At 33.6% G+C, this 14,903-nt stretch overlaps 1 protein-coding gene and 1 pseudogene across 2 annotated transcripts; one reads left to right on the top strand and one right to left on the bottom strand.

Moving 5' to 3' along the window:
- Positions 1–380: 380 nt before the first annotated feature.
- Positions 381–5,715, bottom strand: LOC106871466 (uncharacterized). Of its 2 annotated transcripts, none has more exons than XM_014917939.3 (2): positions 5,444–5,715; positions 381–3,739 (listed from the first exon to the last, which is right to left on the bottom strand). In XM_014917939.3, the coding sequence occupies exon 2, from the start codon at positions 3,401–3,403 to the stop codon at positions 2,810–2,812; it is 594 nt and encodes a 197-aa protein (XP_014773425.2). In that variant the 5' UTR covers positions 3,404–3,739; positions 5,444–5,715; the 3' UTR covers positions 381–2,809. The 2 variants fall into 2 exon arrangements, with proteins under 2 accessions (XP_014773425.2, XP_014773424.2); XM_014917938.3 differs by lacking the exon at positions 5,444–5,715 and adding an exon at positions 4,071–5,016.
- Positions 5,138–5,231, top strand: LOC149135013 (U6atac minor spliceosomal RNA; annotated as a pseudogene).
- Positions 5,716–14,903: the final 9,188 nt, after the last annotated feature.

Below are 14,903 nucleotides of genomic sequence, written 5' to 3'. Positions count from 1 at the left end.
ATTAATAGCAGTTGACTTACTGAATTCGTACACCTTTGTAAACAGGTATTGCTTTTGTGCTTTCAGGGTGTCAATCCATCCTATACATGTCAAGCTGAAGCCCTAGGGTGATGTTACTTTAGTCCACAACAGTTTGATTATAAAACAGATGATATTGGTTTACATGTTTACCAGTAACAAATCAAACAATGGTGTTAACTTCCTTGGTAACCTATGTACCTGGTTGTATCTCTCAGATATGTTTTTGATCCTCATATCACAGGACTCTGGAAAACCTTTTACTCTCTGCTTCTCTTCTATCAAAATACACACAGTGCCTGGTTCTTTTTGTAGTTATTTCATATTGCATGTTCTACATATAAAATCAAAGGAGAAAAATATAAGAATATATCATCTTTATTTCAATTTTGGATTATTTACAGGAATATCCATAAAATGTGATGAGGTAAAATTTAAAGATTTTGAGCCTCAGAAATGTGATGAAAAAGACTGAGTATAATAACAAAAATGCCCAAACAAAAAGAGAGTTTGTGAGAATGGATAATGACACAAATTTATCACCTACTTTGTATTAAGCTGAAGGTTACAATGATATTTACAAATTAATATCCAAATTACCATAAAGTCATGAAGAAATCATGATGTAAATAGAAGAAATTATAAAATTATCAAGTCATTAAGAATGAAATGTCTGATTTTCTTATGCACAAAGTTTGACAGTCATTAATTCTAATGTTTCATCCTGACAATTCTTTGTTTTACAACATTGAAGAGTTACATCATCACTTTTTGAAATGCAATTCATGGTGTCTGATTATATTGTAAGTTTTCTCTTGTAATTCAATTTTTGTGAACCCATGGATAGATAAAAAATTCATGTTGTTTATGAATATGAGTTCTGTCGTGGAACCAATGCATCCCAGACAGCTGGAAACACCAATGAGGTGTTTGGTGAAGATGTGGCGAATGAGTGCACTGTACGTTGATGGTTTGAGAAGTTCCGGTCTGGTGACTTTACTCTTGAAAATCAGCCCCATGGTAGACCTGAGATCAAGGTGGATAATGATGAGCTGGAAACTGTAGTGGAAGTGGATACATCTCAAACTACGTGTGAATTAGCAGCAAGGTTTGATGCTTCAATTCCAACTGTATTGGTCTATCTGAAACAAATCGGCTAGGTAAAGAAGCTGGACAAGTGGGTACCACATGAACTGAACGAGCATCAAATGACACATCATCTTGAAACTTGCTGTTCTTTGCTGTGACAGCATAAAAAAAGAACCATTTTGGCATCGTATTGTTATGTGTGATGAAAAATGGATTCGTTTCAACAAAGCAAGCATTCTGCATAGTGGTTGGATAGAGACGAAGTGCCTAAACACGATCCAAAAAAGAATATTCACCAAAAAAAGCTAATGGTGTCTATTTGGTGGTCCAGCACTGGTGTCATCCACTACAGCTTCACGAGACCTAGTGAAATGATGAGTGAACTTGCAATTAAGCAATTGAAATTTGTCAATAGAGACAGGCCAATTCTCTTGCAAGACAATGCTTGACTACATGTTGCACAAAGAACACTACTTAAGTTACAGGAACTGAACTTGGAAGTACTCTGTCATCCACCATATTCACCAGAACTTGCACCAACAGACTATCATGTTTTCCAGGCATTACACAACATATTGTGAGGTAAAAACTTCAAATCTGAAGAAGATGCAAAAACAGCCTTTCATGATTTCATAACCTCTTGCTCTCCAGAATTCTTCACTGCTGGCATAAATAAGCTACTGATAAAATGGAAAAATTGTGTTGATAATTCAGGTGCATAGTTTAATTAATTGCATTGCCTTTTGTTGAGATAAAGTAAAATATACTTTCAGTTCAAAATCAGACATTTCATTCTTAATGACCTGATATATAACTATTTACCAAGAGGATCCTTTTCAAGATGAAGTACATACATAATAAATTTAAATCAGAATATACATAAGATACATGAAAGAATGTATATAAAATTCAGAATACATATAAAACACATATGCCATTAGGCAATGTTGAAATATGCTGAAATAAATGCACTAAATATGTTTTGTGCATTCATTGTAACACAATAACTGTACAGTGAAATCATTTCCCATTTATGAGAATACATTTCTCAGCTATTTAGCCACACAGTCAAATCAACAGTATCATTCCTCCTTTCTGGAAATATGTTAGTTTGTAATGTGTGAATATACTGAAATAATGCTTTTATTTAAAATATCACTGGTAAGTTATTTCACCCAATTTAGATATATAAAATAAAATATTGGGAAGTTGTTCTTTCAGTGTTAAAACTTCTTTTTTCTGTGAATACATTTAAAAATTATATTTTTCTGATAGAATGAATTTTGATAGTGGTGTGTTAACTCTTCTATATGAAGAAATAAATGTATAGCTAAATTAACGAGTTTTTATCATATATCAGCTGGCTTTCCTCCTATATGAATATGCTTGTGTCTACTTAAAATACTAGCCTGAGAGAATGATTTATAACACATATCACAGTAATATGGCTTCTCTCCTGTATGAATACGTTTGTGCGTTGTTAAGTAATGGTTAAAACAGAATGATTCACCACAGATATCACAATGATATGGTTTTTCTCCTGTATGAATATATTTGTGTCTAGTTAAGGTAAAATTTGAGAGAATGATTTAAAACAGATATCACAGCTATAGAGTCTCTTTCCTGTAGGAATAAGCTTGGGAGTAGTTAAATCACCATTTCCAAGGAATGATTTATGAGATATACCACTGTGATACTGTTTCTATCCTGTATGAATATGTTTGTGAGTAGTTAAGATTATCACTTCAGAAAGAGATTTATTATGGATATCACTTTGATATAATTTATCTAGTGTATGAATACGTTTTGGGGTAGTTACATGAAGATTCGTTTTCTTTTGTGCATGAATTTGTCTGTGGCGAGTTAAGATAGAACTTTGAGAGAAAGACTTACCACAGATATCACAGTGATATGGCTTCTCTCCAGTATGAATATGCCTGTGAGTAATTAAATTTATTCTAGCAGAGAATGATTTACTACATATGTCACAGTGATGTGGTTTCTCTCCTGTATGAATACGTATGTGAGTAATTAAGCTAGATCTTTGAGAGAAGGATTTACCACAGATATCACAATGATATGGCTTCTCTCCTGTATGAACATGTTCATGGGTAGTTAGGTTACCTTTCAGGGAGAATGACTTTTTACAGATATTACAGTGGTATAAGGCCTTCCCTGTTACTTTCAGCGTCTCAGTAGGAAAATCAATACTTTTATACTGTGGTTTACAATTAATTCCATTTTCATATAGTGTATTTTCCATTCTTTTCCTTCTTTCACTACAATATATATTCATTTGTATTCTTTTTATATTTTATTCCAAACAAATATTTCTACAATTATATTACCATCAACTGTGATTTTTGTAGGTATCAGGAAATGTTGCAACTTCTTTGTAAATATATCCAATTTTAAATAGAAGACAAAATCATTTTGTTCAGATTTCAAAGAGAACTGTGAAAAAAACAATTGTTACCAATAACATCTCTCAGAGGCTATAAGTAAATATTTCACAGTAATTCATTACAGTTTTATATAAACAGGGTTACGTCTGTCCTGCAAAACATCTTTTAGTCTATAATATGATGTATATGAAGAAAAAACTTCTTTCCTTTCAACATCAGCTGATATTCTGAAATAATAGAGAAACCATATAAGATACAGAAGACACATACAAAGAATGGATTTAACAGTGAAAATATCACATTTATACTTTCTAATTGTAGGCATAGACTTTGAACTCTGCTTCTACCATTTTCCTTCCTATCTATATATACATATACAGTATAGGGTGTTTGGGTTAAATTTCACAAATTTTTGTATCTTTTTTTTTTTTTCAGAAATAGCTTAATGTATTGGTGAACAATCAATGGCATTGGAGAGCATAAAGTTTAAAGTCATAAAGAATAAAAAGTTTAGAATGGTACAACAATGCACTATAGAACAAAAAATGGACTATATACCTGTTGTAATTTGGTTCTCTATAGTCCGATGATATTTCGGAATTAAAATTCCTTCTTCAGATCTTCTTAGCTGGAGTCTCTGCTATAAACTGTTTTCCAACGGTTTGTTGAAAAAAAAATTAGATGACATGGAGGACTGGAAGCCATCTGAATATTGGAAGTTAACTGTATCATGATGATTTGCACTGGGCATCAAAATGTTAATATCATGGCTGCTGCTCAGTGCTGTGAACACTATAAAGGTTCTAAGATGTGACATGGACAGATGCAATGGAGACTATAAAGCTATAGCCAGCAGGAAGAGACACAACAAGCATTCTGACTGCATTCACAAGCCAGAATTCATCCCCACATCTTTGAGCAGGACCTTAGGCTCAATTTGGATGACTATGTGAAGCTGGTGGAGACTGTGCTCAATCCTTGGCTGGAGAGGGTTGCTGCTGGAAGGCTATATATGTGGCAGCAGGATTCAGCTCCTTGCCATACCTACAGAAAGAGTCATGAAGTGATTGTTGGAAAATGTCTATGACTTCACCAACCCTAATTTCTGGCTTCCAAATTCCTCCAATTGTAATTCCATGGATTACTATGCATGGGGCATGATTGAGAAAGACACCAGCCACTCTGCCTGCAACATCAAGGCCAAGCAGGTGGCGAAGATCACAGTGTTTGAAGATCTTCCCAGGGATGCAATGAGGAATACATGCACAAGGTTCAAGAGCCAGCTTGAGGCTGTAGTGGAAGCTGAGAGCGACTACTTCAAGTAAACTTATCTCCCATCCATAATCTAGTTGATACTTTTTGGATGGGATATTGTGATTTCTTTTCCTTTAATGCAAACTGTCAAATTTAGCCCAAATACCCCGTATATACATATATATTGGTACTACTAAAGCAGAGTGGTCCCGAACGCGCAGTCGCGCGTCCGCGTTAGCTAGTCGTGAGTGGTCGATCCTAACCCTAACCCTAAACACGTATTCATTTGCGCACGCGCACTTTTTGAAAGATCGACCACTCACGACTAGCTAGCGCGGGTGCGCGTTCGGGACCACTCTACTTTAGTAGTACCTATATATTAAAGGAGAAATGGTTACTACTCCCCTTGACAAGGGTACAAGAGATAATCTGATCTTTCTAACACACATATATAAACATATATATGAATGTACGTAAACACACACACATACAATGCGGTTGATATTCTGACCATATCGCACGAGGAGTTTTTTAGGCGGGCAATTTAAACTGGTCGTGTGCATACGTGCATATATATATACAAAGTATAGGCATAACTAAGTATATACAATTACTATAGACCCAATAAAAAATGTCACAATATAGTGAAGAATGGCAGTATATAAATTAATACTCACGTGATTACAGTTGATATAAGGAAGATATCACTAAATATTCAAATAGAATTTTCAGTCGAAGTGGATAATGACAGCTTTTAAAGAAATTCTAAATTTTACCGCAGACGTTACTTTATACTTTCAGATCAACATAGTGAATGTTGTTGTAGCTATTTCTTCACACGGTTAATTACCAATCATCCATATTTAATTAGGGTCTTCTAATGTGTGTTCGATGTAAACTTGATACATGTGGATGAAACAAAACAAAGTTTGTCAGGGGAAGTTACTCTATTTCTCTTTTTTATATTTTTCTAAATACATTACGAATGATTTAAAACATTTTGCTCTGAAATATGTGTGAGTTTTTCATTGATGTCCACTGGTTCATCTGCCATCATTAAATCATGATTCATTTTGGTATTTCGAGAAAAAGGAGAGAAAGAGATTACATCCATGAGCAATACAAAAAAAAAAAATCTTCAACTTTTTTGCCAAAAGGAAACAACTCCGACACACCGGAGGGGTACTTTTCATCTCTATACCGAAAACCCCAAAATCGTGTTGCATGGAAGTCTTACGCCGGTGAACCAGAGAAACGATTGTGTTATAAGCAATCCGACAACGAAAAACATCAACCAGATGTTCGCTTTCGAATCCGCCAGAATGTATTAAGAATGAATAGACAGAACATAATTTGTAGCACAAAATTTGCTACCATTGCAATTAAGATGTATTTAGGAGCAACTCGTTCAAGGTCCTCAACTAAGGCCAAAATTCTTCGCTCTAAATAACCCGTTAAAAAATTAATAAAACACCAATTTTAGGGATTTTTTCGTTTTCTTCTAATGACAACTCTTAATCAGAAAATTTTCAAAAATTGGGGCTAAGAATTGCATCTCCTTGAAAAATGCATTAAAATAAAAAATTCCGATTCCTACATTTTAAATGTCGGAGATTGCGAATATGCAACAAAAAAATATTTTTTAAAAATTTCACTCTCCTCTGCCCACAATTTAAAGTTTTTGATTTTGTTTACTTTAAAGGGATTGTAGCGAATTGACGAACATATGCAAATCGACATTAAATATAGACAAAATCATTAAAGTGAAAAGAATTTGCCTTAAATAATCGTAAATGATAATTAAATGTAAATTAAATATGCACCACTTTATGAGAAACAAACATTAATATGTTTAATAAGGGGCTCAAATTTTCCACCTCCCCCAATTTTAAGTTTTGAACTTTTTTATCCATTTATTTATTTGTCTGTCCATTTATCCCTATCCGTTTATTCATAAAATATATTTGCCAACTAAATGTAGCGGTCCTCTACAGGACCGTTACATTGTTTTTAGCCCCAGGAATATATATTTATCTATCTTTCTCTTTATACACATATCTATACGCTTATTGAATTTAAAATTTTGAAATGTGGTTTCCTGCATATTCGGAATCTCCGTCATCGAAAACAGAGAATAAAGGATCTATTCTATCTCAATCACAGATTTTTAAATTAATTTTTTTAACTTAACAGTTTGAAACTTCAAATACTGGTAGAATTTCTCACATAGAATACGGCTTACTCTGAACATTTTTGACCAAATTTCGTGTTTTAGAAGTTATTTCGTGTTAAAGTTGTTGTATTTGGGTAATTTCAGCCAATCAACGACGTGTATTTGGTTGAAGAAAGCTACTGCTGTTTGCAATAGTAATTGAAGAGGAACAACTACTGGGTCATCTCTACTAAATGTCACTATTCTGTTCTATTCGTATGTTGTGTGAAGATGATATCACTTTTATCTCTCTTCCTTTCTAGTCATCACCGTGCATTCCTTACTCTTTCCATCCCTTGTACACTATCAACTTGCAGCCAGCGAGCGAACTTGTCACTGCCACTACAATTACCGTATTTTCCGGTGCATAAGCTGTTATTTGTTTTGTTTTACCTTCATGTTTTGATATTATTATTTTTTTCATCTAATAAACGTGGGAATACGAAAAAAGTTTTTCAAAAAAATGCATATTTTTTCGGGAGAGGTGCGATTCTGCATTAGCTACCAAAATTAGTTTTGCATGATGATGATGATGATGACGAATATTGCAGTATTTATAATAAAGAAGTCAGAAGCATTTAAAGTTACGTAATTTTAGCCAATGGATTTTAAACCACTGCCCTCAGCGTGAGTTGAAACTTTCTGGTCATGGCAACTCCACTTCCTTAATTCTATGGCTATGTAAACTTGAAATGTAGTAGGAGACAATGCCGAGAGCCTGCGTCTGTTGGAAGAGGCAAGTGGTTGTGCAGATGACTTTCTTTCGCCTTCTGTTTGTGAGGACACTGGATTCATGTCATTGAAATATATAAATTTAAATGCTTTTATCTTGTTAATTAGTAATTTTTCGAAAAAACAAAACAAGACAAAAAAATGAATGTGATATTCATCATCAGCAGGCATGATTACATCTATGTAGGAAATTTGAAAACAACCCATTGAGAACTGAAAAGTGGTTGGAAGAAAATCTAAAAGGATTAATTTTGCTTATTAAAACATCGTTGGTGAAATGCTTTTGGTTTCATTTTGTGATAGCCATCACACAGAAAATACTAGCTTCCAAATTCTGTTTTTTTAATTAGGAAAAAAGGATCAAAATTTAAACCTCTAACATTTTTCAAAAAATTTTCCTTAATAAACAAATCACAAAATTGGAGTCAGTGTGAAAAATGGCCCCAATTTACCAAATTAAAAATTTTTTTGCTTAATTTCAAAATCTGTGACAACAACAGAAAAGATCCCTCTTCTCATAGTGAAGGGTAGATTATCTGATTCTTATATGCTAAATCTGGTGCTGCAGAGTAGTGAGACTTGGGCCTTAAATGCAGAGGATTTGCAAATGCTAGAAAGAAATGTGAGCATGTTTCAATGAAGGTATAATGTCAGCATATCTGAATGATATAGTACAAATGACTTAAGAAACAAGGAATCAGATATAGTTTGCAAGAGACAACACTGTTGGTATGGGCATATGATGTGTAAAGAGGATGATAGCTGCAGAAAATCACTGAGCATGCAAATTGGATAGTGCCTATGTAAATGTAAGACCATGAGAAATGGAACAGAGTAGCAGAAACTAATATTAAGATGCTGAGTTTCACGAAAGGGACCACAATTGGTAATATGCTGTACTGGAGAAAACCAGGCAATCATAGCAGAGAGAATACAAATAAGAAGGGTGTTGGTGGCTGGGATACTCTTGCTGTATTCACTCACTGCCTTCCTTTCTCTTACTATCCTCTTCCCACAGCCTGTTTTACCTGGGTTGCTTTCACTGTATATGTCATCTGCTATTCACACTCAACTTCTACCTCTCTCTCACTCCTCTTATTACATTCACTCACAGCTCCACCTCTTTGTCCCTATTTCTCTCACCATAGCTTCTCTGCCACCACAACATTCATTTCTCACTCTTTAGCCCACCATCATAAGCTTATGCCTCTTTCTTTCAGTGTTCGTCTTCTCACAACCTCCTCAGATTCTCATCTTTCTTCCTCTCATGCCCCATTCTTCTCACATATTCACCCTTAAATGTGGGATAGCACTAGACCCCTCCACAACCCAGTTTATCATCCTTTTCTTTCTCACTAATCCCTGACACTACTCTTTCTCTTTTCCTTTTCCCTTCCCAACAGTGTCCACTTTTAATTTCTTCACTATCAACCTCTCGCAACAATAAATCTGTTTCTCTCACCATACTCAGCCTTCCTTTGTCACCTCTTTTAAAGTCATCCCTTTCTCCTGTTACCTTTTTTAGCCAAGGGACTTTTTTAGTTTTGCTACTTACAGAGTGACCACACTAATCTTGGTGTTATAAGAAAAGCATCTTATACACTTTATATAGTGAATGATAAATTCCATTGTCTATGAAGCACAGGTTTCAGTGGATTATGGCAACAGTTGGACAGAAATTGCAGTAGTGGAAGGAAAATTTAAATCCAGCTATAACAATCATCTTTTGAGTTTTAGGCACCATGATAAAAAATGTTCAATGACACTTTTGGCTTTAATCTGGAGGTTTAAAGACGAAGGAACCAACTACAACATCAACTGGAAGACCATCTCCAAAGCCAGACCCTATATTAACAGGTCAAAAAGATATTCAGTATTATATCTTGAGAACCTCACATGATTACATAAATTCCAGGAATGAGATTTTTTCTGTATATCCACATTTTAAGGAATACATTTTGACAGAATTTAAAAAGAGGCCACTAGACACATAGTTTAACCATTAACATCTTGTTTATGTCTTTTGACATTGCTTATTGTAACACTGATTATTTCCCTCCTGTTTTTCTTTTTGTCTTCTTCCTTACCAGCATTCCTTGTTTAAACATTATCTGTTTAGAAAAGCAACTGACAAACGGTTTTGTTTTTAGCTTGACAAATAGCAAAATAAATTTATGTTTCAACCAGGAAATCCTGTGTAGCTGTATTTAACAAAAATTGTGGCTTTTATTATAACATTACATATATACACAGATAGATATATAATCCAAATAAGAAGACAAAGAAAGAGTTTATCACATCTTTAATGATCAGTTATAGTTGTTTCGGTACCACTCTGTTTTTAACACCATTGCATGCAAAAGTTCCAAGTGAAAAGTTATGAAATATTTGGGGCTTTAAATAATGGAGTGGCATTTCATAAGACTTGAATCAAAAAGTGTGCTCTTACATTGTGCGTCTGTCAAGCACTGTATTTTAATTATATCTGGAGGAAACAAGAAGTTTAAAATAAAAACAAAAATAAAAATGGTGAAATAGCAGACAGGCCTTAGACAATAGTAATACCAAAACAGATAAAGATAAGTTAGAAGAAAAAGAAGACATAAATGGTGAGGTAGGCTAATAAAAAAAAAAAATTGTCAGCAACCAAAATAATAATGATCAAGTGAGTATAACAATAAAGAAAGCATATCTCAAAAAAGAGAATGAGAAAGTGATAATGCTGTAGAAATATAAACATCTAATATTAATAATAATAATCCTTTCTATTGTAGGCACAAGGCCTGAAATTTTGGAGAAGAGATTTTAAGTTGATTACATTGACTCCAGTGCATAACTGGTACTTATTTTATCGACCCCGAAAGGATGAAAGGCAAAGTTGACCTCAGCAGAATTTGAACTCAGAATATAGTAACAGACAAAATACCGCTAAGTATTTCACCTAGTGTGCTAATGATTCTGCCAGCTCCCTACCTTAATAATAATAATAATAATAATAATAATAATAATACCAACAACAGTAAGAATAGGTAGGACATGAACAACATTAATGATAATGAAGACAAACTGAAGACAGAGGTTGTATTAATAATAGTGATGATGATAGTGATGGGCCAAGAATGATGCAGATAAGAAATGGATAGCCACTGACTAAAAAAAACCTATGATGGTGTTGGTGGATGAAATAGGTAAAGAAAGCAGACACATGCAATAAAACACAAAATTGGGTGAAATGGGAGAGGTAGTACTGAGGGAAACCAATTGCTGGTAACTTTTCATTCTGAGATGCTAAGACATAAAGGATTTAGAGTTGATAGGGGCAGGTGAGCTTATGAAAAACAGAAAAGTAAATAACTAAATAAATGGGAGAAAATGAAGTAGGTATTTTAAAAAAATATATATATATCTATTTAAAATGCTAATGTTAAAAGCTGAAAGAACACAGAATTGAGAATGAAAATAAAATAAAATTAGAATAGATTTAAGACAAAATAGTATAGAGACAAAGAGAGAAACAAATAAAACTAAACAATGAATATTAATGTGACAGGAATAAATGCTTAATAGCAAGCTAGTTATTTACAGGGGTGGATATTAAAAGTCACTGCATTGAAAAGGTGGAGAAATGGTAGATAGCCTTGAGGCCTAGTTGAGTGTTGCATTGGAAATAACCTGTCAATCTAGCCTTCCAGCACTTTAATGAATGAATGTATATATGCATTCATGTACACACACAAATACACATATATAAATATATGTATACATACACATATATTATATACATATATCATGAGTTGGTGTGCAAAACAATGATGGGAATAAACAAATTGAAGACCAGTTGAAATATGTTTGAGAAATATTTAAACTTATAAAGGGTTTACACTGAAGTTTGTTGTAGAGAAAAAATTCTCACTTGAGACAAAAAAGGTGTTAGAGCATGGTGGTCAACTTAGAATACCCTCTATTGGACTGATAGGTGCATTTTCAAATTGTTAGTTCACTTTCAAAAATTCATTCATGCACAACAGAAGCAGTATTAGTTTAAAATATCAATATGTATACTGTTAAATGCAGATACATCACAGAAAGCCAAACTAACTGCAGTATTCATCCTCAGATAAAATTTCTTCTAGACATACAGTGTTAGATAACACAAAAATATTTAAGTAGCAAAGTGACAGAAATGCATATTTAGCAATACCACCACCACCACTGTTGGACAATTTTCATCCACTATTAATATAATTTTGTGTTATATAATACTGCGCATCTGTAGGAGATATTATCTCAGGATGAATACTGCAGTTAATTTGGCTTCCCATGATGTATCTGCATTTAGTATGATATACAGATTGCTACTTTAAACACATTCTGCTTCTGTTGCACATGACAAACTTTTATTCAGCTCTCCAGCTACTTGCAATATCAGTGATTTTTTAACCACTATTTTTCTATGTCAGTGACAATGGATTTTGCTTTAGCATGTGGCTGCCAGTGGGTATTTGCTACTAATAAAGCCCCAAAAGGCAGAAATGTGCATCTAGCAATACCATCACTGATGCTGGATGATTTTCGTCTGCTACTGTTATATTTGTGTTTTTTAACACTATGTCTATAAGAAATATTATCTCAGGATGAATACAGCAGTTGATTTGGCTTTCTGTGAGGTATCTGCATTTAGTATGATACACAGTCTGATGTATGTAAATATATATATATATATATATATATATACACACACACAAAAGTACATACAAACAAAAGTATATACATACATATGCAAAAGTATATGCATACATGCACAAAAGTATATACATACACACAGAGTCCTCACTTAAGGTCATTGTGCTATAACATTGATGGGAAATCTATAAAACCAAAGTAAAAATTCACAACACATATGCCTATCAAACTGAATTTGTTTGCTTTACTTCTTCTTTCCATTTTTTCTTCCTTTGCAACCAGTTGTTTTCAATTCAGTAATATACATAAATAAGTCAATAAACAGATAATGATGGATAACAATGCATGATATTAATTTTTTTTTATTTCACGGCTTTCTTTTAAGACACAATCTTTCTACATTTATTATGTATTTAACAGAGATACAACTCTTTTAAGGCATGACAATACTTAAAATATAAAAGGGTGGAGTTCCTTGAATCTCATGGCCAAAAAATATCTAATGAGGACCTCATAGAAAGTAGAACAGTACTGTGAGTGAAAATGCAAGACCACCAGGTATTTTAACTACTAAAAGATTTGTCAGAGAGTATCCTTATTTTAGATAAAGCTATGGCAATTTTCACCAAAAAAGATCTTCAAAGAGAAAAAGTTAAGAACAAACAGGTTAATAATGAGCGACTTCAACTTCTAAAAAAAATTATACAATCCACGGTGGTGCATCAGCATGGCCGCAGCTCTGAGCTGAAACTTTGAAATGAAATGAAATGAAATCATAAGAAAAATAATGCAAGATAACAGACTTTGTCCAAGTTCTTTAAAGAAACAACCGTCTTATTGATTTGTATTAATATTTAAGTGTTTGTTTACAATTTTGTTGATCTTTTTGTGACTAGGAATGTAACTCTCTTTATATCAATGAACATTGGTTAAATTGGTTTTGCTTTATGTTATTTCACTTAAATTTGCTCTTCTCAAGCACCTATCAATGACATTAAATGAGGACTGTGTGTGTGTGTGTGTGTATATAATTTCTTCTACCATAGTAGGCATAAGGCTCGCTGCTTTTATAACAATAATAATCATTTCTACTATAAGGACAAGGCCTGAAATTTGGTGGGAGGGGCTAGTTGATAACATTGACTCCAGTGCTTGACTGGTACTTATTTTATCGATCCCGAAAGGATGAAAGGCAAAGTTGACCTCAGTAGAATTTGAACTTAGAACGTAAAGACGGATGAAATGCTGTTAAGCAGTTTGCCTGGCATGCTAACAATTCTGCCACCTTGCTGCCTTAATAATAATAATTCTGGGCCTTGTGCCTAGAGTAGAAAAGATTGTATAATAATAATAATAATTCTGTTTTGCCATAGCAGGATCAACAAGTTGTTTAAACTCAATATGCATGTAGGTGTCCCAATGCCACCAATACCCTTGTTAACATTGCCATGCCCAGCCATCCATGTCTGAATTACTTATTTTCTTAGTTTCTGGTGCCTGACAACCAACTTATCACAGGAAAGGTATCCAGCATTAGAAAATCTGCCTCATCCAAAGTCATGCAAGCATGGAAAAATAGACATTCAAATAATGATGATACACGCACACACACACACACACAATTTCTACATACAATGGGTTTCTGTACAATTTCTGTCTACTACATTCTGTTCACATATTTATAAGGCATTGGTAAACCTGAGGAAGCTATAGCAGAAGAGAATTGCCCAAGATGTTCTGCATGCAGTGGAAATGCACCCAAACTCAGAAAGTTTTGCAAAGCAAACTTATGAACCACATAGTCATGCTTGAACCTATGTATATTAAATACTTATTATTAAACCCCTGAAAATGTGTTGTATAGGCACAAGGGAGTCTGTGTGATGAAGAGGTTTGTTTCCCAACCACATGGTTTTGGGTTCACTCCCACTGTGTTACACTTTGGGTGTGTGCCTTCTACTAAAGCCCAGGACCAATCAAAGCATTGTAACTGGATTTAGGAGATGGAAGGAAACAACTGAAAAGAAGCGTAGTATACACACACACACACAAGATCAATGAATATGAATAGAAATATTGTGCAAATTATGTTATGTACATTTCCATAGAATGGTTATTTATTTGCATATTAATGTATTACTTTGTGAAACCACATAACCAGACATTTTCATCACATATCTTTGTATAAATGACAGGTGTGTGTGTGTGTGTGTGTGTGATATTTATTCACTTATTATATTTTACCCTGCAGTAAATGTGCAGCATATTGTTATTAAATACAATGGATTTACAGTGTGCTTAAGAATCATAAATTAACTAGTTAAGTTTTCAGTTTGTTTTATTGACTGGCTGATAGACAGAGAGTATCATTGGTATTCTTCCAAAGTAACCTGTGAGCAGGAGTGCTAAGTTAATTGCCTGGATCTTATAGATCCCAACTACTTGATATATATATATATATATATATATATATATATATATATATATATATATATATATAATGTGTGTAT

This window comes from Octopus bimaculoides, chromosome 6 (assembly GCF_046866305.1).
Source record: "Octopus bimaculoides isolate indiv1 chromosome 6, ASM4686630v1, whole genome shotgun sequence".
Taxonomy (NCBI): domain Eukaryota; kingdom Metazoa; phylum Mollusca; class Cephalopoda; order Octopoda; family Octopodidae; genus Octopus; species Octopus bimaculoides.
Note: the sequence above shows the minus strand (reverse complement) of the source record. Positions and strands in the feature narration are given on the sequence as shown.

Excerpts from the sequence above, each read along its gene's own strand:
- LOC106871466 (XM_014917939.3), bottom strand. The coding sequence starts at position 3,403 with ATGAATATATATTGTAGTGAAAGAAGGAAAAGAATGGAAAATACACTA.